A 23,633-nucleotide genomic window follows, 5' to 3' on the forward strand; every position below is an offset into this window, starting at 1 on the left:
AGGAGTGTGTTAATGGTGTTGAAGAGGGTCCTTGGATTGCTGCTGCCAGACTGGATGATTCCTGAGTAGTAGGAGGAGCGGGCTGAGTTCAGGGTGTCGTTGTATAGCTGGAGGTGTTGTTTGTACATTTCCTGGTGGACGGTAAGACCTGTTTTGTGGGAAAGCCGTTCCAGTTGGCGTCGTTTGGATTTGAGATGGCGGAGTTCGTCAGTGTAACATGGGGAAGAGTGGGAGAATGGGACCAATTTAGACTGAACAGGTGCAAGCTGTTCAAGACAGGATGAGAGGGATGAGTTATAGCAGTTAACCAGGTAGTCGGGGGAGTTGTTGTGGGTGATGGTGAGTTTAGCGATGGACTCAGAAAGACATGTGGAAAGAGAGGATGGGTTAATGGATTTGAGGTTGCGGAAAGTGATGGTGCGTTTTTGCTTCTCATGGGGGTTGATGGTTTGCATCTTTAATATCAGCAGTTTCCCTTCTTTGAAAGGTTGAAATCCTGAGTTGAAGTTGTTGAGTCTGACTCTGTCCTTGAGTCCACAGCTTTCTCTATGATTATACTTAACGGTTGATTTGATATTGTTTTTTAATTGTTCCGCTTTTTTAAAGGGGTTTAATAGTGTATTTTTCAAGGCTCTTGGAAAGTTGACTGATTGGAGAGAGCTGTTCACTTTTTGCATTATGTCCTGTGCCAGGGAGTGAAGGACGCTCTTAATGAAGCTGCTAGGTTAACCAGAATGAAGTTTATTCCCTATGGTAAAGATGAGGTCTATTTCTTATTTTACTTTTGTAGCGTGTTTGTTGGGTATGTCTACTTTAGCGAGGTGGGTTATCGCAGGAGAAACTAGTCATGACTTTAAATAAAAGCCCTTTGGGGACTGGATATATTTATTTGATTAACAGTATAAAATCAATTCGAAATGTTTTTACAGAGTTATGGAGAGCAAAAGAGCAAAGAGAAGATCCTCCAACAGTTTATCTTCTGATGGAGGGGGCTTGCAGCACGCCTCCTTGGTCCTTTCTTCCTTCATTGGAAAATCACTCCTTAGATTCACCAGCTTTTATAGGGAAACGCAAGAGCATATTCCAACATATAAATATCAATAAGTCTACATTTTCCATTGTTATAATTGTTTGCTCAGCCAAAGTGGTGGTTCCTAATGTGTGTGTTGTTCCAAGCCGGGAGTCTCCCTCTAGGACCCCATGCATGATGTGAAACCGTTTTCCATTACAGTTCCTTGGGTAGTCTGTGTGATAACCAAACTCCATTCTGGAGTCCTCTAACATGGCCTATATCTTCTAACTTAATTTAAATCAAATCAGTGTAACGGTCATCGACTCAGGGAGTCCCTGCTATTTGTCCACTCAATTGTATTCTTCATCCCATTATTTGTGTTCCTGTTGTGGTTCTCTCCATTTAAACACTTGGTATTGTGGTTTTACACGTAAAGTGATAAATAAAGCTTGTTGGGCTCTGTGTTTCCCAGAGTTGCCGCAGCAGCGCTGCCATGGCTGAGGTCCTGGCCTCAGCGTCTTCTGGGGCCTCTGGGGCCTCACGTCTCTCCTCCTTCCTGGGGCTCCTGGGTGACCTGCATCACTCCCAGGAGGAGACCCCCAGCAGCAGGCTGAGAGCACTGAAGGATCATCTCACCACTCTCTCCCAGGTATGCTCCCTCTCCCACGATGCACAAACCTCCTTTTAGAGCACTCTGTATTAATCAATATTATTGAGCCAAGGGGCCAATTTAACCTGTTGTAGAACTGTGTGATTTTCTAGAGTTCTGGGTAAATTCTGGCATTTAACTCCCCTGTGAGTGCAGGTTAGTCATTGAAAAAACTAGAGTGCAATAACACTTATTTAGCTTGAGCTAGTTCAGGTTACCACTTAAATATCTGATTTGCGTTGGATTCTTGTGGACATAGCACATATATATGTCTAACCATATTTTACAGGCAAATCACACAAATGTGGTCACACAATTAGAACATTTCAAAACAAAATTAGTGCCCTTTAAACCCTAACCCTGAACAACCATTACCTACACGCACACCTAACCCTAATAAGTAATGAGCCTAATAATCTGAAATTTCTTACCTTACTCTAGATGTAATCACGTAATACCACAAACTCTACCTTGCAGGATTATATTATATATAACAGGATTAGGTTGTGTTATGACGTTTTATTGCAGCATGACCTTTATGTTTAAAGAGATACTTCACCGGTGGAGATATGAAGGTTATCTGAAGTAAATAATTCTATGTATTATAATTGTGCAAAATAAATTGAAATTGGTTCATCCTAACCTGAGAAAAGGCAGAAAGTGTCTCTCTGGCTCAAAAGTAAGAAATCCTCCAACTACCACAGTGCATTGCGCTTGCTGCATCGCCCACCTGTTTCTGTTTGGAGGGGAACGGACCCATGGTCCTAGCGCGGGTGGTAGCCAAGCAAACTTTGTGTAAACATATCCCTGTGATACGTTGACTAGTTTAGACTTCTGCCCTCGTTTTTGTATATTACTAGCATTTGTACTCAACCAGTTGAAATAAGTGTTTATCTTATACAGTAGGCCTAATTTAGTATTACAGCACTTGGGTTAGTAAACAAATCAAAACAACCAACATGAATTTTAATTTTTATTCATGGAAACACATGAACTATTTACAAAAATATAACGTGAAGGGTTTGCTAGAGTCAAAATAGTCACAGCTCATCTTGAGCCTCTACTGTCTCCTGGAAGCCACGGTATTGCCCATCTTGTGCTGGGTAATTTGCTCTGATGGCCTGGACAACACAGAAAGCCGATACTGTCTAAGAAAGAAAGAGAACAACATTAGCAAAGCAAGATAAATTATGCCTTGAGTAGCCTATACAGCATTACACAGACTTCAAGCTAACGTAACGAAGCCTATGCTTTGCCAATAAGATCGGCTACTTTCGGATAACTACATTATCACGTTCCCCAGGACTCAAAACTATTGTAGCCAATGTGTTAGTAAAACACTTACTCTATGCTCAGACGTCCGTTTCTCCCGGCGGGCTTTGGCTGGCGTTTCCAGTTCACTTTCTGGGTCCGGAAATATGTATCCCATACCCAACTGTTCAGATGAGGCGTAAAGCCTGGGTGAGAGGTTACACACATGGCCCCGTCCTCGCCTGATTCAGCCATTTATTCTAGAAGAAACTGGCATCGCTGAAATTCGCTGCAGCACAGGGACCCCGCAGCAGCCTCCTCCTTTATTTGTGTCGATTCTTCCTGGATGTATTCTGGCTCATACTAATAGCCCTGATTGTCCGAATCCAACAATAGATTTTCAAAATCCGCTCTGGCTGTTTCACATTGCAAATTTGTTCTATAGCTAAGCGGTGAAGAAACATGGCGGACATTGTGTTTACATCTCCCGTCCCCCCTCATTCCTTATTGGTGGGCTCACAAATTTGCGGAACCAGTGGTTTGTAGTCCTCGGCCCTTCTAGCAGGCAAGCAAAGTTCTCCCGAGATGACGTCAAACGCATCATTTGACGTCATTTCGGGAGAAAATTAGATCAGGAAAGCTGGGCCAAGGGAAGACTGGGTTAGACTGAGGGATTTTTTTTTTTTTATTACATAGCGATTTTACAATGATAGAACGCCGGTTCTGATTGGGTGAAGTATCCTTTTAAGAGCCAGGGGGCCCACTGTTTCAGGTGGAATTCAAACACAATGAGTTACCCTAGCCTGCCTATGGTCCCCCAGTAGCTAGAAAACAAGCACTAGGTATCCTGCTCTGCCTTTGAAAAATGAAAGCTCAGACAATCCGATTTTTAATTTGGCCCCATATGTCATCATAAGGGGCAAAGTTACCTCTCCTTTAGCTGCCTTGGCTGCCAATGAGACAATGAGCTACAACCATGCGAGCGCCACATGTGTGTGTGTGTGTGTGTGTGTGAATACACACACTGTAACGCAAGTGTTGTACACTTTGTTATTTGGAAAGCCGTTCTGCTGTTGGTGTTATGGAGCATAACACGTCGGGTTCTCTGATGTCTCTGGTATTTCCACAATGAGACTCGTAGTGGGGGTCATCTCAGCCATGGTTGAGAAGGAATTTGGGGAAAAATAATTTTGGCTTTGACTCCCTGAAGTACATGAACCGCGACATGGAGGAGGAAGGGATTGTTGCCCGCGATTGTCTCCCGCCGCAGCCCCACTGCCCGCCGCGAGGCACTACCGCCGCGAGGCACCACCGCCTCGGCAGCGGGGCTCCGGCAGGAGACAATTGGTCAACAATCGCAGGCAACAATCCCTTTCTCCTCCATGTCGCGGTTCAGTCTACTTCAGATTGATGTGAACGCAGTCGTTTGAGATACATTATATCGTCTGGAGGCTCAAACAGCTTCTGGCCGTGATTATATATATTATAAGATATAGATATCTTTGTATAATATATACATAGATATAGCACCCGGAGTGTTCTAGAATATTTACAGAACACGGTCAACAGCTGTTTGCTCCTCGTCATTGCGATACATCCACTGTTAACACAACCGCATCGTACCATGGCCGCAAGCTACTCAGGGCCACACCCCCATCCTCCACCTTGACCCGCCTCTAAAAAACTGTACGTTTGTGGAAAGCTCATTGTCGGACTGGCTCGTAGTGGCTGTAATTCTGCACCAAGGCTGAATTTCTTGAACGTCTTCAAGGACTGTATTAGGGGGCCACTAACAGCTATAGAAAAGCATTCATGAAGTAGCATGCCATGGGATCTTTAAGCAATAAGCAATATTGTCTATGAAATCCAGCACATACCGTAGCGTTAAACTATAGCTGTCTGAGAACCTTACCCTCGGATGCGGATATTAAACCAATTGCTTCTCAGACAGAGCTTCCCCATCCACTAACACCGTAGCGTTAAACTATAGGTGTCTGAAAAGCCCAACTTCCGTGAGGAAGTTGGGCCCTAACTACAGCACAACTAGTTAAATGATTGGGGTAAATGATTGTGATGTAATATTACATCAGAAATGTATTTCCCTGACAACTACTATCGTGCACAGGCATACCGCCACCTGGCCATTAACCCAAACCACCTTAGCATTCTGGGAGAGCTGCCGCCAAACCTCACTCTCCTGCTGCTGCAGCACAACCAGGACGGGTACTGTCCGGCTCACTCCCTCACTCTAGCTGAGATGCACACACTCTTTCTCTCTCTCTCGTCTTCCACACATATAAACACAGCACACTCTCTCTCTCTTGCTCTCTTTGCTCGCTCTCTTTCTCTCTCATTCTCTCGCTCTTTCTCTCTCTCGCTCAGACTCTTTCTCTCTTTGACCCTCCATACGCATTAACAAACACATAGTCCTCACAGACACAAACTATAGAGCTGATAGCTACACTGGTACAGACATCATTAGGCAGCCCTGCACTGTGCAACTGTATTTGGAATTAATCATGAAACAATGAAATTGTGTGTGTATAGTCAAAAAGTCCTCTGTGTTTGTATGTGTTTGAGGTCCAAACTTTATGGAGCACTGTATGAAAAGGTCGAGCCTATGGATCATCAAAAAGGAAAGGCAGCGCAATCTACAGGTGAGCATCACACATTACATCATTCTCTCTATGCCGTTGGCCTGGAAGTTGCTCCTATGAACTCCAAAGCAACCCTTTAAGGAGCACTTCCATCAATCTTTGTATGTGTGCATATGGTTCAGTTTGTTAGTTCACTTTTGTGACCACAAACAAATGAATGCCCTGCATGCGAAAGCTGTTTAGCATTGGAATAGAACGAGGGGAGATTAGCATGCCCTGCTTTTCTGCCTGACTGAGATGTGTGAGGTAAGTAAGGGGAGAGTTCACTCCTAATGAAGACACAAGGTCCTGGGGATGAACTGTGCGAGCACCAAGGCATGCCGTTCTCTGTAGCACCTTGCGCTGTACCACCAAATTGCCTGTCCATGGAATCCAATAAGCAGTCTACTGGTACTCCCTGAGTTGCAGATCTGCTGATTTATTCAGTGTTGTGCTCTAAAACAGAGGGATAAAATAATGACTGCAGTGCCGAATATGGACCTGCACATCTTTTCACATTTTCCACTTGTTTTTGATTCCGCTGAAATCGAGTGCCACTCTGGACAGGTGCTCGTATGTCATTTCCTTAAATGAGGTCCCATTTGTGCTTTCAAATTAGGATCTCCTTAGTTAGGTCCTCATAAGACAGGTGCTTATAAGACAGATGCGTATCATGCTCAGTGCGAGAGCTACACAAATTCAGATCCCTTTATCTCTGGTCGTTGGGCGAGTTTCAATTAAGAATAGCAATATAATCTTGGATTGTTGGAACACACGTAGAATATAGGTAGTGATAAATAGAAGAAAGCAATGGCGAGAAAAGAGAGAATCTTGAGGGACAATTACAAGGTGTGTGTGTGTGTGTGTGTGTGTGTGTGTGTGTGTGTGTGTGTGTGGTGTGTGTGTTGTGTGTTGTGTGTGTGTGTGTGTGTGTGTGTGTGTGTGTGTGTGTGTGTGTGTGTGTGTGCATGCTGTTGTCACAGCAGCGGTGCTAACATGCACTAGGGTGGCTAAGGTGCAGGTCAGCCCAGGGATGCTGCTGGCTTTGCGGGGAAATATTCGGACCTTCGCCAGACAGACTGGGGAGATCCTCTTGGACGAGGCCCGTCGGCACAGCAATGAGACAGGGCACGCCCCCCAGTCTTCCAGAGCAGTAGGTTTAATTATTTATTTATTTTTAAACTCTGGCGCCCTTGCAATATTTGTCTGCAATGGCCATGGGTAAGGTTTCGGAAATATCTCCTTCACTCTTTCTCTCTTTCTAATTACTTTTCTCTCTCTCTTGCTATTAGAAGCCTTTTTGAAGCGAATCCTTGCTCTTCATGCTGTCCATCTCTGTGTCACCACAGAAAACGAGTGGAGAACAGGAGCAGGCGGCTCAGTTCAGAGCTGTCGTGGAGGCGATGGAGAACTATCTGCATCCCATCATCTCTCAGTTGGACTGCTCCCGCTTCAGGTGGGTGATGTAGTCAGTAGACCCAACTACCCTGGCTGGCTGACCCATTTCTGTTCTTAAAAATAATCCATGCAAAACAATGCACGACTCTTCAATGTGTCACGAAGTGTATTTTCTTTTTTACTTGAGTAATGTAAATTTGACTTTTTCAAAGATTTTCATCTGAAAACCTTAATCTTTACTGTTTTCATGCCTTGCAACATGGGGGACCCCCAATCCCCTAGTCTTTCTGTCCTTAATGTCCCCCTCTCTTACCTCAGTAACCCCAGGAAGAAATCTCCTTCTGGGCACGCCCAGGAGTCAGAGAGACTAGGAGAGAAGGAGGAGAAACAGAAGGGATTGGCTAAAGATCAACCTGGTATATGTTCAGGAACGTCACATGGCCATGAACACAGACACGCACACACACACACACACACACACACACACACACACACACACACACACACACACACACACACACACACACACACACACACACACTTTCAATCACATTGAGATAAACACACACACACACAATATCATGTACAAATACATCAACAATGACCACACACACACACAAACTTTATTAATATTAATATTCAAATCTATTCGAATATTTATTAATAATAGGGTTAGTAAGACCTGGATTGGGCTTCGCGGTTTGTTTACCGCGTTGCTATGGTTACCGGTCTTGCGTGTTCCAACGGTTTACAGTTTTTCTCGATTGCTTAAGCACAATTTTCAAAACAGGGCCTGTGTTTTCAAAACACTACACACAATTAGCACAACCACACACCCATTAGCAAAACACTACAGATCCTTTGCAAAATTAAACACTCCTGTAAAAACTATACACTTCTTTTTTAAAACCACACTTTGTTACTATATGAAACACACACGTTTCACATTACTATACTCTGTTTGCACGAGTTACACTCTGCTGTGATAAACCTAAAACACTTTTAGCACTTCTACTTCCCTATGATTAGAGTAGGCTACTATCAACAAAGTACAAATATAATGTAAATTGAAAATGAAATGAAAATGGCGTGGTTATTGACATGTTAGCTTGGAGCTGCTTGAGTGTCATAGCATTGTTGGCCAAAACCATGTTTACTATCTCCCTCTCTTGCTGTTCTGTGAACCTAGGAGGCCTTCCCCCTTGTCGTCCTGACCCCTCAATCCTATGTAGAAAAAAACCCAGTATACAATAGTACAGTAATTTCACAGGAAAAGGTAACAGAAGTGCTGATAGTGCATAGAATACAGTACTGTAAGCAGTGACTGAAACCGTGCAGATGTTTTTGATATGATGATATTTTTACAATACCTATTTTCCAGTCGAAATGTTCTCATCACACTTGCCACTATATATCGGCTTAGATTTGGCTGTATTCGCAGTCCAGCCTCCCTCAGCGTCAGGCCGTGGTTGACAACGACCAGTGTTGCGCGGATCTCATTTGTCAGATTCGGTCCTCGTTGAGCACCTTCTTGTCTTCGTCTTCGTCTTCCTCTTCCTCTTCCTCCTCCTCCTCCTCCTCCTCCTCGTCTTACTCTTTCTCTGACTCTTTCCATTGTGCTTGGAGAACGCTGAACTCACCTACTGCTTTTTATAGTGCTTACACACCTGATTGTTGTGTCTGCAACTAAGCAAACAAGTGTTTGCACACCTGATGACTGTGTTGAACCAATTGGTTGGACGGTGTGGTAATTTGACAGTCAGTGCTTTGGTATTGCAAGGAAGTGACTTCATGATAGATTTTTGTGTGTAATGTATGTTAAGTGTGTTTAGTGTTTTGCAAATCACTGTGTGTATTGTTTTGCAAAAAGTGTGAAGCTGACATTGTGCTTATAGTGGTGCAGATCTGGGCTCATGTTATGATCCTTGAGTGTAAGGTTTTGATAATAGTGTCATACTTTTGATTTTAGTGTTTAAGCAATCGAAAAAAACTGTATTAGCTTTCTAATAAATCGCTGTCTAATCAATACTTCATTCACTGCCTCTTCCGTAGTCATTACAATATTATGAATGGACTGCGTCGGGTTCTCCGACGTCTCTCCCTTTTGGCCTGCCCATAACAGGTTCGAATATTAAGGGCTGCCTAATATTCATTCGAATTTTGATTTATTTTTTGATATTCGAATTATATTCGAATAACGAAGTTCGGAGTCAAAGCCCTAACACACACACTCCCGTCGAACAGCCCCTCTCCATTGAGACTCTGCAGCAATCTATACCTCATACACCGTATAGATCAGGAAGGTAACCCCCACCTCCCCTATCCACCCAACCTTCAGATATCAAAGTCAATGTGTCATACAAAAAATGTATACCAAGGTTTTTGCCGTTCGATGCCGTCATTATAATTTCCGGACCACTTGCATACAAAGCCCCATAGCTCAAAGCCTCTGTGGCTGTCAGTCAGTCATAAACATTGCATGTGATCGGTTCTCAGGGAACATGGGATGACCGCCGTCAGCTGTTGGGTTACCTGCATTTTCTTTGAAAGACTATTATCAGGCCAGGGAAGGTTGTACTCCAATAAATCTACAATCAGAAATCTGGCATAAAATGGAAATGTGCGTGTGTGCGTGTGTGTGTGTGTGTGTGTGTGGTGTGTGTGTGTGTGTGTGTGTGTGTGTGTGTGTGTGTGTGTGTTGTGTGGTGTGTGTGTGTGTGTGTGTGTGTGTGTGTGTGTGTGTGTGTGTGTGTGTGTGTGTGTGTGTGTGTGTGTGTTGGCAGCCTGCCCTCCCCAGGACCCGGGGGTGTGTGTGGTGCTCCTGGCTGACCAGTGGCTGCAGGAGCTGCCGCTGGAGGCCCTGTCTGTCCTGCAGGGCCGGGGGGTCGGCTCCGTGTCCCGGGACTTCTCCCTGCAGCTCCTCCACGCTCGGCTGCACCGGGACCAGCCTGAGAAAGGTAATTTAGGCACATACACACACATGGTCTGTGTATCTATCTCTCTCCTCTCTCTCTCTCTCTCTCTCCCTCTTTCTCTCTTTCTCTCTTCTCTCTCTCTCTCTCTCTCTCTCTCTCTCTCTCTCTCTCTCTCTCTCTCTCTCTCTCTCTCTCTCTCTCTCTCTCTCTCTCTCTCTCTCTCTCTCTCTCTCTCTCTCTCCTCTCTCTCTCTCTCTCTCTCTCTCTCTCTCTCTCTCTCTCTCTCTCATATAGATACAGATGTATTCTCTCTCTCATATAAAACAATGTAGTATGTTCAACGCAGCTACTAACCTCAGGGGCACACACACATACATGCACACACAAAAAAAGAGAAATAAAAAAAAACATCAATGTAACTCTAATTTGGTCAACACAGCCACTAACTATAGGCAACACACACACACACACACACACACACCCACACACACACACACACACACACACACACACACACACACACACACACACACACACACACACACACACACACACACAGAAACACATCTACAATCATTGACAAACAAGCTCAAAGTAGCTTTCAGCATGCAGCATTTCAGAATGCTCATGTGACTAGGAGCCTATTACGTGTGCAATGTTTGTAAACTCTGAAATGTGGGAGAGCAAATAAGCTCTCCAAATTGCTTGGCTGTCGGCCATGAGGTATTTCTGTCACATTAAAAACGGTTGAGTGTGCTTGCTGCTCTACATTTATTTGACCTTATTTCTCCTTATTTCAATCATTCACATATTCATCGCTTACTCAAAGAATAATACACTTAAATTATTGCTTCAGACTTATTTTGCAGCCTTTAGTCTGAGAAATGCTTCTTTGAACACCTTTGTTATGGTTGAGATTCACTTGCTTTGGACTCCTTTAATCAATATGAAAGGATTGGGCTGTTCCGTTTGTATCTACTCCATATCCAACTTCACAAGTTACAATAATTTGTTCCTGATCCTTCGGCTTGGTTTGGGAAGACATCTAATTTTGTATAGATTATATTATATTATAGGCAATGAAACAAGTCCAAGAGCTGTCCTGTTGCCTTGATCAGCATAATTGATTCACTTTATTCACTTGGCTATTGTGCTTCTGATGTCCTATAACATAAACCTCTGTGCTCTATCACTAAAAGACCATAAAACTTTCCATCCGACCCACAGCTGTTTGGGCTGGCGGCACCCTCTTTGATAGGGTGTTGTGCTGAACGACTACTGAGAGAGAGATGCTGAGAGAGAGATCCCAATGACTTTAATGGATTTCCATTTTAATCATTTTCGTAGGTTCTACTTCTTAAAGTGTTTCTACAACTCCCCTGATCGATTAAGTAGTACATCTCATATAGTAGTGAACACCAATACGTGAACGGAGAGAGTATAGCGCAAAATAATCATAATCATGTCATCGTGTTTCACAAACCCACCTGCAGCCAACTTTAACTACCCTCAAAGTCCATGCAGACCTCAGTGAACCATTGCCACCGTAAGCCTCAGCGACCCATCGAACGCCAGCCTCATCGACCAAGGGACCGGGGAAAGGGACCTTTTCTTTTTTTTTTTATCTAGTTTTCCTTTTGATTGATTTAAGAAAATGCATGTTCCTCTAGCTCATCGTTATTCAAGCATGGAGCTGTGGAATAACAAAGTCGTGTTTCTCTTTGAGTCATGTAGAGGGTTCTTGCACATTTACATGAATCACAGCCCCCTAATTACAGTGTATCCGGTCGTCTATTAAACAGTAGATTACCATTCACAATAAATGACGACATGTACTCGTTTCCACGTCTATGGCAATTGCCAAGTCCACTTGATGACTTGATTAGTAGTTCTGCTGTTAAGAGTCAGACAGGTGCAGCCACGTGCAAAGCATTTCTCGTCTCCTCTGAGTGAGATTTTAGAACGGGCAGAACACTATAAACAACGTGAACACTATTTGGATTTGCAGATGGCGTTACCTTTTTAAAGGTTGTATAATTTGCATAACTTTGATGCGCTTTCAAAGGTTACAGGTAAATTAGGTACTGTGTGTTTGTCTGTCTGTCTGAGCGTTTGGGTGTGTGGTGTGTGTGTGTGTGTGTGTGTGTGTGTGTGTGTGTGTGTGTGTGTGTGTGTGTGTGTGTGTGTGTGTGTGTGTGTGTGTGTGTGTGTGTGTGTGTGTGTGTGTGTGTGTGTGCATGTGTGTGCGTGTGTGTGTGCTGTGTTTCCATCTTTCAGCGTGTGTGTATCTGTGTGTGAAGGCTCAAATTCACATTTTTGTTTTTGTTTTTGTTTCACACTTTTGTTTGCATATATAACACAACCACAGAGAGGTGCAGATATGTAGCGCCTTATCACACATCGTCACAAAGCAAGGATAACAATGGAAAACAAAAAAACCTAATCCCTCCCCTCCAACAAAGCATTACCATCATCCTGACGTCAACACTTTACCATTGTGTCAAGAAGATGTACTACCCCAGGCCACTTCCGAAGGTGCTATTTGTTATTCCGCGCGGCACTTTGCATGAAACATGCCCAAGAGGGATCAGAGTTTGAGATGGGAAGCTCACCCACAAACAGGTGCAAAAAATTACTTTTGTTTTTTTGCAGTCTTTTGTGTCACAACCAAGATCTTCTGGGACACAAAGTGTCCCACGAGTTCTAAAGGACCTGGAGCAAGTCCTGCGTCTTACTCTGTCTGTTTCCTCAAGCAATCGAATGAGTAAGGAGTGTTTGCTTCTAAATGTGGAGATCACACCGTTTTCATTCCCCATGAACAGTGCAAAAGAGCTTTTGGAATCACAGTGGTGATGAACTTCCTGAAAGTGCACCACAAGAAGAAATGTAACTTTAATGCCAGGTCATCATACTGTCTCATCGGATATAATAAGCTGAGTTAGAGGTCAGGTAGTCATAAATTGAATTCAACCATGTAAATCGAGTCTCGCACAGAAGGGCGTGTGTGCTTAATTTGTTTTTGCATCCTGCTTGTGGCAGTTGAAGGTGACAATAAACAGGAGACCAAAGGGGCCAAGGCGGCCAAGGGGAAGGGAGATCAAAGCAGAGCCATCAAAGTGGTGAGTTCAGTCAATTAATCTGCCTCCGCCAGATACCTGCTGTCTGCACCGGAAACTAGTTAACTTTCCGTTGGCCTCGCTTTTAAGTATGGCTTTTAATCGATGACATAATGTTGTTTATTATTCTGTGTGATGATCTGTATACTAATATAATAATACATATTTGGGGGTTTTGTGTTTTCTCCAAGCCTCCAGTAAACCGCGTGCTGCCTCCCCACGCTTTCCCAGTTGATGCCCGGGATTTTAAATGTATTCTTTTTTTCAAGAGCTGTTGGTTTCAAATAATATTATGCTTATGTGTTGGTCATCACACACTATAACTTCAAGCAAGTTATAGCGTACGTTTTTTTTTTAGTATCCAAGCCTCTACCCATTCCAGTGTTACTGACCTCACCGCAATGGCACACACAAACTCACTCTCTGAAACATTTCAATCACGTAGGAACTTGAACTTGTTCAATGGTTGATAACGAATTGTCATAAAAAAACGCTAATTGTTGAATAATGGGTTGTTTGACCTCATATGGAATTGGTTCTCAGAAATGGGCAGGGCCATGGAGAGTAGTTTGAGTAATGAAATGCTTGTTGAATGCCCGAGTGTAAGGAAGGAGAGTGACACTATGACCTTTGAAGAAGACGGACAGACAGACGGACAAATGGAAAGACAGACAGACAGATGGACAGACAGACACACAGACGGACAGAGACAGACAGAGAGAGACACACAGACAGAGAGGTACAGACGGACAGCAAGAAAGAAAGATGGAGAGAGACAGATAAGGTGTTTGGATGACCTATGAATTTAGCCTAAAGGATGTCAAAAGGCCATTTGTGCATTATGCTCTCGTAACACCATTGAAGGTTAAACATGTCTTTTATCACACTGTTACAAAAGATTGGATTGGTGCAAACTATTTAGTCACCCCCTAGGGGCATTCATTTCCTTTCCATGGAACACTCTTCTTAACACCACCTCAGATATCGTCGACCCCTACAATGACTACAGCAACTACGGTGAGTAAAAATGTATAAATCTCATCAAATAAATTGCATTTTTATCCAATGTATTGAAAAGATCACTATGCAGCCAGCACACAGTGAGCGATTAATTACGTTTATTACAGTGACAGTGAGGAAATTAAAACCAAAGTTCCATTATTAGTGAAGTAGATGGCATCTCTCCCAGATTATCCCAAAGGGAACGCCGTTGCAGAAGTCTCCAAAGTACTCCTCAAAGTCGGAGGTCTCATCACAAATGACATCTTCACACCTAGACTACACACACACACACACAACCACACACACACAACCACACGCACACACGGTTCCAATGCCATCTTTGTCGGCCTGTACGTGTTTGTATTGCACTGGATGTAGAAACTATCACGTTGAAAAGTGGAGAAGACAGCCACTGCTTTTTGACAAAATGTGTGGACTAAAATAACTTTGAAGGAAACCCTATGTGTTTATTTGTATGTGCATGAGTGTGTGCATGATGAAGTGTGTGTGTAGAAGTTTGTAATTTGCACACTTCCATGTCATCCGTGTCATATGCTCCAGCTACTGTCCTAGGGGCATGTGACTGTAGAGTCCTTATGGCCTGCTTTTTAAAGAGCCCCCCCTTCTTCAGGTTCCCAGATGTAGCGCACGATGAAAAGAACTAGAAGAACGCTAAATGTGTACGCCCCTTTTAATGTGCCCCCCACAATGTTCAAAGGACACCTGGGCTGCTAAATGGAGGGGTAGGGTGGGGGCTGAGCAGAGCTATATGGGTGGTCGGGCAGGAAGAGGTGAGTGGAGGGCAAGGTTTTGCGGCAGGGAGGAGTGGGTGGAGGGGAGGGAAGGGCTGGGTAGAGGGGAGAAGGGGAGGGAGGGCATGAGTGGAGGGGAGGAATGGGTGGAGGGGAGGGGTGGGTGGAGGGGAGAGGAGAAGTGGGTGGAGGGGAGGGGTGGGTGGATGGGTGGAGGGGAGGAGAGTGATGGGTGGATGGGAGGGGAGGGCTAGGCGGAGAGGAACGGTTGGAGGGGAGGAATGGGTGGAGGGGAGGGCTGGGTGGGGAGGAATGGGTGGTGGGGAGGGAATGGGTGGTGGGGAGGGGAGGGTGGAGGAATGGGTGGAGAGGAGAAGTGGGTGGGGTCAGGGCCGGCGTGGCAGTAATGGGCTGGTGCCTTGCACCCGGGGAACCGAGGCAGGAAGTCCTTCTGATGGCCAGCGGGGGGACAGAGCCGTGAAGTGATTAATGTTCTGCAGTGGTGGGGAGAGTCAGTTCCCCCACACGTCACCCGCCCCCACCCCTACCCGCCACGCTCTGCGAGGAGCCCCTCCGAGTATCTTTCATGCAGTGAGACTTAGCTGGTCAAGATTTGTGTACTTTTTGTCCCCAAAGTTTAGTTACCCTTTTCAAGGGTCTTCACTTTGCACTCCAGTACACTTCAGATGAAGTGAGCTATTTATAGCCTAATAATAATCTATACATTCTCTCGTTCTCTCTCTCACTCCGTGTGTTTGTTTGTTTATGTGTGTATGTGTGTGTAATATGTATGCATCTATTCATGAATGTGTGTGTGTGCTGTGCATATTTTTATGATTTTGATTGTGTGCATGCATATACTTATGATTCTGTGTGTGGGTGTGTGTGTGTGCGTGTGCGCGCACACAGAGGGCGGCAGTCTGGCTGAGAGGATGAAGGTAACTCTGGACGACCACAGCCAGCAAGGTGCTTCTCTCTGGGATGGCTTCATGGGCAGCAGCAGACACACTCCAAGGTAATTCACACTGAGAGAGGTGTTCGGGGATCAAAGGTTGCGGGTTAAAATAATCAACCACACACGCCCTAATGTTCCACTCTGAGGAAGGTGAGTGTCAAGTAATTTATTACTCACCATCCTTCCTGCTCATGATGTCCCAACACTCCAGATAAAGGGCATGTATGTGATGGGTCCGCGCTGATGTCACCATGACGCATCTCCCACCTTCAATGGGAATGGAAGCACCCGGGTTCTGTTTTACTTTACTTTTGACCACGGCATGAACAACAGCGCAGTTAGAAGACAACATGATTTGGATTATCTGATTGTCTTGCAGTCATTTTATCTCAGCTATAAACATTGATCCCCCGCAACACTCAAAGATACAAACATTGCTCAATCCACTAGTAACCTTAAATATGCAACCTACACAGGCCTTAATTATTAAGATTTTTTTATCCAACCTTGCATAATGGGATATACCATGTTCACATGCCATGTTCCCTGTGTACGCTCCGCGCCTCTCTGTCTGCTGGTCCAGTCTGGCCCAGGTTGAGCAGCTCCTGGCCGGGTGCAGCGGCTTCATCTACCTTGGGACGGAGCGCTTCATGGCCAACGTCCCCCCTGTCAAGCTTGCAGCCATGGATCTCTCTGGTACTCTACCCCTCATTTACTCCACCCACAGAATCCTTCGACCCACCCACTCACTCACCCACCAAGCTGAACGCCCCTTCTCTTCGCACTGAGATCTGTATTTGCATACCAAAACTAAAACTCCATCACATCCGGTGACTGTATGTCACCTGCTAACATTTTCAGGTGACACAACCCTCAACAGGAGCCTGTGAATGCATTCATGCAGTGCCTCAGTAACCTTTCATACCACTCACAACCACTTATGGAGTAATGACTCACATTTGTCCTTCCCACAAAGGTGATGTGAAGCAGGTCAGTCAGGGCGAGGGGGCCTTGTCCAAGGACCTTAGTGCTGCCACGTCGGAGGTGTAGTGTGTTGCTTTTGACCTTCAGTTGTTTGATTTTTAAAATACAATATGGAGAATTCTCAACGCAACATTCCATAGTTCCATTTCTCGCGCAATCTAACAGCACCGATACAAAGCAGATGTAGAATTGTCCTAACCCATCTGGTATATGGCCTTCAAGGCAGTTGACATTGCAGTTGCTCTCGGTAGATACAACACAGTATTCGATGCGTGGCGCCTCGCCTCAGGAGCTAAAGTGCTTCACATGTGAGCAACACAGAACAAGAATACAATAGAGTAAAAGAAAAAAAAGAAAAAGAACATACGTGACTTTTATATTTTATAGCAACAGAACTGTCACCAAGGTCTCACTGTTCTCAGAATTTTAAAGTGGAGAAAACTCATCATTTAGAGCTTAGGTAGGCAATTTCGGGAACCTAGCCAGATTGGCTAGATTTGAAAAGTATCAAATCCAAAAGCTACCAAACCTCCCTTCAAGCCTCCCTACCAAGATACATGAATAGCTCGCAAAGGGTCTGCCAAGCCTCATTTGGGACCGAATGCAATGACTGGACGGGCTTGTTACAGGCCTGAGATATTCACAGAAATACGATTATTTTTTATCAGAGCTTTATGTTGGGATGTTAAAGATAATTTCAACAAATGTGTTTTAAAATATGTTGCCTACCCTAGCTTTAATGAGTAATTGCGTCATGCCAGCTTATAAAAATAGTAACTGGAGCACAAGGCTTACATTCTCAAACCCATCCGTTTTTCATCCTGTGTATGCATATATTTCAGTTTATCAATACCGAATCAAAAAGATTCTAGTCTACTCTTTTTTTTTTTACTGCATTAATCAAACTTCCCAAATCCTCCCATTATCTGATCATCTTCTACTGAGTAGCAACATACACTTGATCTCATTCAAAATATTTCTTAATATAATCAGATAAACAAACAAGCCACTCAATACTCTTTCGCTATTATTACCGGGGTTCGAGCCGGGGTTCGAACCAGCAACATTTGGGTTGCCGGACACACCGCTCGGCCTCCTGGGCCAATGCCGCTATGTTGTAGCGTGGCAAGGTTAGCCAGGCTGCACAGATAGCGTGTCTTTATTTGATGTGACTGACAGAGAAATCTCTCTGGCTCACCCGCGGTTGCCCCAGGCCAGACATATGCGCCTGCCGGTAGCGCTGCTAACTATAGTGCGACTGACACCCTGTTCTAACTACCAGCTGTACTTTATAGCACAACAAAATATTAGCCCCACGGCCGACGGCTGCCCCTCCCCCACTATCCCCCTGCCCAGCAGGAGGCTGATTGTAGCTGACCAATGGCATTCTGATATTCACTATAGGCATCACCAGCTGGACAGAATGACCCAACATCTGAGAAGCTCAGGTCACCGACACTAGCGGCCCCAGGGGATGTCTGTGCCCCATGGTTACCACCTGGCTCCATGCATCCGTCCCGGCTTCTTCCTCAGCCACAGTCCCCCCCCCCCCCCCAATCCCAGACCTATCTGTGGCCAGATAGCAACACCTTCTTCTGAGCGGAAGGCAGGTGATCCAGAGTCCTGCCCATCCTGCTTCTCCGAGTAGTACTTTTTCGGGTCCAACACCTGCCTCCATCTGTCCCACCCTGTGCCCTCCTTCGTAAGCCAAATCACACCAGCCACCTGGCACACTTTTGGGCTTCGACTGCCAGGTGAAAGAGGAGGCTCATCCGAGAATTCTTCAGCTGAAATCGATCTAACCTCACACTCTACCCTCCCGGACTCTCTTCTTCTGCAGAACCAACAGCACATTTTGAGATTATTACATTATGAGAGCTTTATAGTCTCAATCCTGTAGGTCTTGTCTAATCGGCTACCCGTCTACTTTATCACTAACACTATCAGTCTGCTTATTTCCGTTAACCAGTGAAAACAGGTACATAGCGTTACCTAATAATGGCATTGGCCTCCTTGTATATTGGTATTGTGCTGGTATATCGGCCAATTGACAAGCTGGACCCCAGAAGACGCTGACCAGCTGTGAAATGCACGCTCTCTAATCAGAGAGCCTGGCCTGCATCTGCATTTTGGTTCAAGCTAAGTGCATTGATCGTTCTGCACCTCCCTGTCCCACTCTCTCGCCTCGCTCGACCGTATAAAACCCTCTCGCACCCTCTAACAGTCATTCCCGGGACAAATTACTAGTGTAAAACAAGATGAGTTGTAAACTGCGGAACACTTTCAGTGGCCTCCATGCTGCATTCTACTGTAAACTCACCACGTCTCCATTGTTGCGTTCAAGGTCACGAACGCTCATGACCGTGAAATGATCGAAAAAAACAAATACAACATGCCATCGGGAACATGAAACGTGAGACATCTGCAGTTTAATTGTGCTTCAGTTTGGCTTTCATTTAGGCCAGTGCATGGTACTTTGTTATTCACTTTGTGTAGAAATATTGCCCACTGTAAAGCTGGGCAGCTTTACACCGCTTTTCCCCACATCAGATACCCCCTCCGCCACCCCTCACCGCAGGTCGGCTATCACAACAAATCTAATTAAATTATTTGGAAAACACTGTCTCTATTGGAGTGGCGGTAGTCAATCTTGGAGGCTGTTGGCCAATAAATCACTATTCCCTCTCTCTCCTCCAGAGTGCCACTTAGCGCTGATCTTCGACCTGCTCCAGAACAGAGCCAGTGCTGCACGCCAGTCAAACCTGGACCTGCAGAAAAGGTAAGGACAGTGATTTGAATGTAAAGGTGTCAAGTAGTTACCATCCTCGACTTGCACCCTTCTCCCTTCCTTAAAGGTCCCATGGCTTGAAAATCTCACTTTATGAGGTTTTCTATCATGAATATGAGTTCCCCTAGCCTGCCAGTGGCTAAAACTTGCGTTCGGTGTAAAACGAGCACTAGGTGTTCTGCTTGCCTTTGAAAAAATGGAGGCTCAAGCGCGCTGATTTGGAATGTACCCATATGTCGTCATAAAGGATCTAAGCTCCTCCCCTTTCTCTGCCTGGCCCGGCCAGAGAATTTGGCCCGCCAATGAGACACGACCGTGCGAGCGCCACATGTGTGTGTGTGTGTGTGAATACACACAGTGTTTGCTGTTGATGTTATGGCGCATAACACTTCGGTTCTTTGGCGTCTCTTGTATTTCCACAACGAGACTGTTGTTGGGGTTATCTCAGCCATGGTTGAGAAGGAATTGGGGGAAAGGAACTTTGGCTTTGACTCCCTGGCTTTGTATGAACTGCGACATGCTGCCTGCCACCGGTTGCCGCGAGGCACCACCGCCGTGAAGCACCACCGCCGTGAAGCACCACCGCCCGGCAGGGGGCAGCAGGCAGCGAGCGGTTCAGTCTACTTCAGATTGATGTGGAATGGGAAGAACCAGAGACGTCGGAGAACCCGACGAAGTCGTTTGTGATCATAATATCGTCTTGAGGCGCACACAGCTTGGCCGTGATAATATGTATTATATGATATAGATATCTATGTATTATATGATATTATTTGGAGCTCCAGGACTGTAACGCAAGTGTTGTTCGTGCTGTTGGTGTTATGGCACATAATGTCAGACTCTCGTCTCTTGTATTTCCACAACGAGACTCGTAGTGGGGGTTACCTCAGCCATGGTTGAGAATGAATTGGGGAAAGGAACTTTGGCTTTGGCTCCCTGAAGTACATGAACCACGACATGGAGGAGAAAGGGATTGTTGGCCTCGAATGTCTCCCGCTTGAGCCCCGCATAATTTCGGGAACGTCTTCAAAAACTGTGTTTGGGGCCTACTAATATCTATAATAAAGCATCCATAAAGTAGCATGCCATGGGACTTTAAATGGAGATCCTGAAAAGGCTAAAATTTGATGGCAACGATGGTTTGCAGAGTTGTGTGCGAGGTGTCTCTTTTTGGAATGGAAGGAAACACTTGGCCTGTATGTTCATCGGTTCAAGGGCATACTCTTTATTGCTCAACACTACTCCGCCTCTTCTCTCTCTTTCTCTTTCTCTCTCTGTCTCTCTCTGGTGAATTGCAGGTATCTAAAGGCAGCTGCTCAATGTCTCACTTTATTTATATTTGCATGCCTATTATATTTGTATCGCAAACATCTTGGTCTGTGTCTGTACTCTTCCCCTGACCTCGAGGGCGTTTCCTTTTCATTGCTGTTTCTGCGGTGACACCTGAACGGCCCTCCAGTGACTCATAAAGGTGTATCTTATCTCTGATCCATCAGTGCAGGGCGGCTGGCCCTGGAGGGGCCCGTGGAGACGGCCCTGCTGCTGAGCCTGTGCGGGGTGCGCTGCGTCGCCTTGCACCAGTGGCACAGCTCCCCTCGGACCCACGCCCTTAACGTGGCCGCCCTGTTGGACGGTGGGTGTGAAGAGATTCAAGATTCAAGAGTTTTATTGGTCACATATACTGTATATATTAGTGCTGTCAAGCAAAAAAAAGACAATTTCTTTGTCCCATTGACTTTTCTCATTTTAATGCTCTTATCAACATGGCGAAGTGCATCGGCTTGTCTTGTGAAAATGTTTTTTTATTGCTAACAACATTGGCATATACTGATCAAAACAGGACGATACAAAAAAAAAGCCTTGAACATAGCAGTCAAGCTACTGCTTCTTTGTTTTGAGCCAAAGAAAAAAATAATAATCTTGCGCTAAAAAAATTAACGCCGTTAAAATTGGTTTGCGTTCACGCCGTTAATAACGCGTTTAACTGACAGCACTAATATATATTTATTGATACAACGGGGGGCCTAAATCCAGCGATCTGATTGGTTCCTAACTGTTGTATAATGAGCGTATACATAACTGCTATGACGCCCGATCATTTTGTGAAAGTTTGCATATCACTCCGCGCCTGGAAGTAGAAACAGTTACAAAGTCAAACATATGTTGGATGATGGAGAGGGTGTAAATGTTGTTACTCCGGGAGTGAGCAAGGCGATGGAGAGACTAACGAAAGCCTAGGCACACGGTGAGTGAACTGCTCCATAGGATAAATTGCCGGCGAACCGCTCTAGCCGGGCCTTCTCTCGGAGGGACGCTAAAGTGTGTTGCATAGCGACCGTCGTGCATTTTGAAGGCAGCCAGGAGAGACTACTTTTTTGTATTCTTTAATAAAACGGCTACTTTGACTTTCTTGGTTTCTTTTTAAATGTAGTGTGTCTATGACTTGTTTTGCCATAATAGTAACCGTTGTATAAAAGCAATAGATCACTTCAGTCAGTGGTATGTATGTATATATATATATATATATATATGTATATATATACAAGAAATACAGTTAAATGAAACGAGCATGAAGTGTACATGCATGCGAGCGAAGCATTGGCCCCTTTTAAAATGTCACGTCTAGCGTGGTTCATATTAACACCGAAGCACACTTTCGTTGAGGGCTTTGGGTCTACTGGGGACCAGCAGGATGTGGACTGACCCACTGTGTTGCAGGTCTCCTGGCGGCAGGGCTCTCCTCTGGCCAGGCGCTCCACAGCCTGAGGAAAGGGGACAGAGGCCCCAGTGGGGCTCCCCCGTCTAATGGTATGACCCAGTTGTTCCAGGGCAGACCCAAGCTCCACAAACTTGTAGTGTAACACATAACAGAACACATTCACTGGAACTCTCCGCTTGATAAGCAGTTGGCAACCGAAAGTATTATTTTCCAATATAGAATACAACCCAAACACATCAACACAAAAAAAAATTATATTAATATCATTCAAATGTATCAAATATTATTATAATATATATTTTTGTCCACTCTGTCCCTTTTTTCTGGCCCTCCCTCTCTCTGGAGTTTCAGAGTCTACAGCCAGTGGCAGTTTGGGTGGTGTGTACCAAAAGGCAGATGTTTCATGGTCATCTTTTAACTGTATTCTGTATGGGATTCCTAACTTGGTAATTGAATGACACACTTGAATTCCCTCCCTAGACGAATTCATGTTTATTTATGGAATAGGTGCCCCATGTTTTTGCATGAAAATAACGTGTACACACAGTTATGTGCTTTACCAAAGTATAACAGTTCATAGTTACGATCGTTTACTAGTTAGTTTAGTTTTTAGATGGCCTTTAGCTGATAATCTTCAAGTGTTCGTCATGTTCCTTTTGATGTTTGATGTTTTTGTTTTTGTTGTCCAAATGCAAAGAGCATGGTTATTTACCAAAGAGGTAAGAAGATGATAGCATGCAGCCTTCCTATTCTCAGGGGGTCTTCCCTTACCTAGAAGGAAGGCCGCCTACCAGGAATAAAGGTGCCGACTGTAGGGATATTTAAAGTGACCTATAGTTATTGTTTTTGAATTAGCCGCCTTCGAACCCTTTTATGTTTGTAATTTCCTGTGTTAATCTGTGACATTTTACTTGATCTTTGACACCTCAGTATTTCACGTATAACTATTTTTCAAATCGGAGAGGTCTCACATGTTCCAGAAGGGAAGACTGTTTCTCAGACACGGTGTTTGATGCTGATGGTGAGCATTCAGGGTGCAAAAGTTCTCCCACTGGCCTTTCAAAACAACAGATTAGCAGGCCATTTGGACAATGCCCACATGATGGTTTAATTTTCCTTTTTTTTCATGGAAATAAAATGGAGATAAAATGCAGAACTCAAAGCAGGTGTGTTGTGTTTGCTGGTCCACCCACAGCCCAGGGGGGGATCAGATAAACCGCAGCCTCAGTTCTCATGGTATTCACTTTGTGATATTTAACTCATACCTTTCTGATGTTGATACTTGTGCTGCAACACTCCTAAACAGTCCCTGTCGCATCAAAACAGAGTCAACATGCACACCGCAAACCCGGTTCATCGCAGTGCATCACTGGAATTAGACATGGCTCACTTTAATTCCATTAAATCGATTTGTAATTTTTTTTAATTTGGGAGGAGATGTGGGGTTAGCAGAGTA

The 23,633-nt window shown here is 44.7% G+C and overlaps 1 protein-coding gene across 1 annotated transcript in view; it reads left to right on the forward strand.

Annotated features, from left to right (window-relative positions):
• LOC130405022 (cilia- and flagella-associated protein 46-like) overlaps positions 1–23,325 on the forward strand; it is a 56,400-nt gene extending 33,075 nt beyond the window's left edge. The window contains 16 exon segments of the mRNA XM_056609979.1: positions 1,485–1,661; positions 5,038–5,135; positions 5,493–5,569; positions 6,532–6,701; positions 6,898–7,004; positions 7,265–7,362; positions 9,730–9,903; positions 12,901–12,980; positions 13,169–13,229; positions 13,959–13,994; positions 15,641–15,746; positions 16,270–16,382; positions 19,368–19,449; positions 20,955–21,091; positions 22,177–22,266; positions 22,529–23,325. Coding sequence (XP_056465954.1) covers positions 1,485–1,661; positions 5,038–5,135; positions 5,493–5,569; positions 6,532–6,701; positions 6,898–7,004; positions 7,265–7,362; positions 9,730–9,903; positions 12,901–12,980; positions 13,169–13,229; positions 13,959–13,994; positions 15,641–15,746; positions 16,270–16,382; positions 19,368–19,449; positions 20,955–21,091; positions 22,177–22,266; positions 22,529–22,635 — 1,713 coding nt within the window. The 3' untranslated portion in view covers positions 22,636–23,325.
• The last annotated feature ends 308 nt before the right edge of the window (positions 23,326–23,633 follow it).

Source organism: Gadus chalcogrammus, chromosome 15 (assembly GCF_026213295.1).
Source record: "Gadus chalcogrammus isolate NIFS_2021 chromosome 15, NIFS_Gcha_1.0, whole genome shotgun sequence".
In the NCBI taxonomy this organism is placed as follows: domain Eukaryota; kingdom Metazoa; phylum Chordata; class Actinopteri; order Gadiformes; family Gadidae; genus Gadus; species Gadus chalcogrammus.